The sequence below is a fragment of the Penaeus chinensis genome, chromosome 7, assembly GCF_019202785.1.
Source record: "Penaeus chinensis breed Huanghai No. 1 chromosome 7, ASM1920278v2, whole genome shotgun sequence".
Taxonomy (NCBI): domain Eukaryota; kingdom Metazoa; phylum Arthropoda; class Malacostraca; order Decapoda; family Penaeidae; genus Penaeus; species Penaeus chinensis.
In genome coordinates, this window is record NC_061825.1 from 10,692,845 (window position 1) to 10,695,344 (window position 2,500).

The following is a 2,500-nucleotide window of genomic DNA, read 5'->3' on the forward strand; positions in this document are numbered from 1 at the left end:
TTCTATGAAGTGTAGTGTCAGCAGGAGTTTTTTTAAGAGAGCCATGTCTTTCCCCAAATCTTGAGATTGGCCTTGGAGATCTCAGATTGGGTGGTATGACAAGAATCACGGATATCTTTGTTTTACTGATGGAAACACAGAATATTAATTTGGTACTTTAGCTTAGCATTCCATTAACCTTTTTTTTTTCTGATCTTTTTCTTTTAGAGTTTTCAGTTGTCAGTGAGTGAGCGTGCATAACTTGACTTGCAACAAAAGTGTAATTATATTTTTTATCAAGGGGATGTTGAGAAAGGAGACAGTGTGTATGATGTCTAAATGGACTCCTCTCTGATCATTTTACAGTTTCCAAATAGTTATCAAATCGTTATGTTTTGACACTGGCCTTTGAGTCTTTTTGAAGCCAACCCACATTTTCATACGTCCATCATCACCGTAATGAAGAAAGGATCATATCATTAAAGGGAATTCTCCTCCCTATTGCAACTCTTGATTGATCCAGACATACCTATTTCTCCAGGTATTGGTAACCTTTTATTTCTGCAGATCTTTTCATTATAGCATGCCTCATAGGCATACCTATATGTTACACTAGATACCCCGTACTCAAGTATCTGGAAAACTACTGTGCACAGTACAGCCACACACACATCAAACATGCAGACATGCTCTTACACATGCACGCACACGCACGCACATGCACCCCCCCCCCCCCCATACACCCACATCCACACACACACATGCACACGATGTAGATACACATATGTAGATACACACACATGTAGATACACACACATGTAGATACACACACATGTAGACACACACACAATGTAGATACACACATAAGTAGATACATACACATGTAGACACACACATGTTTTCACACATGCACTGACATAACCCACATATGTACCCACACTTCCACACCTGCACACTCCCACACCACTAAACTCCCACACACCCACAAACATACACAAACACACACAAACACTCAAACACACTCACACAAACACACAAATGCACACACAAACCCGTGCACACAAATGCAAAAAACCTGCACACACAAACCCCCCCCACAACCCCCCCCACAACCCCCCCCCACATCTCTCTCTCTCTCTCTTTCTCTCTCTCTCTCTCTCTCTCTCTCTCTCTCTCTCTCTCTCTCTCTCTCTCTCTCTCTCTCTCTCTCTCTCTCTCTCTCTCTCTCTCTCTCTCTCTCTCTCTCTCTCTCTCTCTGTCTCTCTCTCACCCTCTCACTCTCACCCTCTCACCCATATGCATACTATGTTGAAGTATGCAGTATGTCCATGTATGTGTTATGGGCAGTAATATATCCCTTACACATGCATAAAGGAGGTTATTAGGCAAGTATTTGTTGGTCTGTGCAGAAGCAATAGTTTTCGCGTGGCGAAGCATGACAACTATAGGCGCAAGAGACGTGAGTCTGGTGATGTGAGGGCGCTCCCTGGAGGCCTCGGTTGTGGTGGTGGGGGCAGACAAGACTCATGTGAGAATGAGAGGCACATTCGAGGGGAGGTTGAGAGCAAGAGCCTTCCCACAGGCCATCTTACCCATCTTACTGATGAGGAGTGGACCCCTATTGGCAATCTCAGTCCCCCTCCACATCCCCGCCAGCAAAGTCGCCACCGCCGTCGCCACCACACCCAGCACCTCCCGTAAGGATGCTGACCCTCTCATGTGGTGTTTTTAACTGAACCCCATTTCCCATAAAACTAGATAATTAGAAAATATCTATGTCCTGTTCCAAACCCATACACTTCCAGAAGCCCATTCTTGAAAAAAAAAATAATTTCATCATATTAATGTTAATGTTTTATGGGACTGAGTTTCTGTACTAAAAATTGTACATAAGCCTGATGGTGCTTTGTATGTAAAAAATAAGAAAATTGGATTGTTTAGAATAACATAGAAATGGAAATACTAATCAGCATAGATTGCCTTTTGTAAATATTGCTGAATTTTAGAAAGATTTAGTATATAATACCTGGGACTGAGTTTTTCTTAAACAAATAATTTATAATTAAAATATGCATACAAAAGAAGGTTATAGACTATATTGGCCTCTTTTGAGATGATGTAAAATGCAGTAGACAATGCCAGTGTTATTAGGAAGAGGCAGATCAACCAAAGTGAGGCTTACATGTAATGCAGAACCATTTTAGAATGTGCAAAGAGAACATACATTATCAGATTTTCTTCTGAGTATATGTTGTAATGCATAGGAGCCAACTCTTAGTGTACTGTACCTGAGGAGTAACTTGTATAGGAATTACTTTAATGAGAATGGGATAATGTATTCAGAAAGAAGAACTCTTTTTATCTTGAAAAGGATTGGGTGTTCAATTAATCCACCAGCAAAATTGGGTTATTTTTAAGTCCTGAAGCCCTCCCCTTTTTCCTCCCAGTTTGTGATTAACTATTTTGCCCTTGTACCTCTCAATTTTAGAATGCTCTCCATCTTTTTTGCTTGATGAATGTG

General features: G+C 41.0%; 1 protein-coding gene across 4 annotated transcripts in view; it reads left to right on the forward strand.

The window, feature by feature from the left end:
* LOC125027374 (phosphatidylinositol 3,4,5-trisphosphate 3-phosphatase and dual-specificity protein phosphatase PTEN-like) overlaps nucleotides 1–2,500 on the forward strand; it is a 62,472-nt gene that overhangs the window by 17,847 nt on the left and 42,125 nt on the right. For 3 of the 4 annotated variants that reach the window (XR_007115015.1, XM_047616423.1, XM_047616424.1), the window contains exon 8: nucleotides 1,389–1,676. The exons of the other annotated variant lie outside the window; for it this stretch is intronic. Coding sequence is in view for 2 of the 3 variants with exons in the window: in XM_047616423.1 (XP_047472379.1) it covers nucleotides 1,389–1,676 (288 nt within the window). In the remaining variant the exon portion in view is untranslated. The remainder of the gene's footprint in view (nucleotides 1–1,388; nucleotides 1,677–2,500) is intronic. 4 annotated transcript variants of the gene reach the window in all.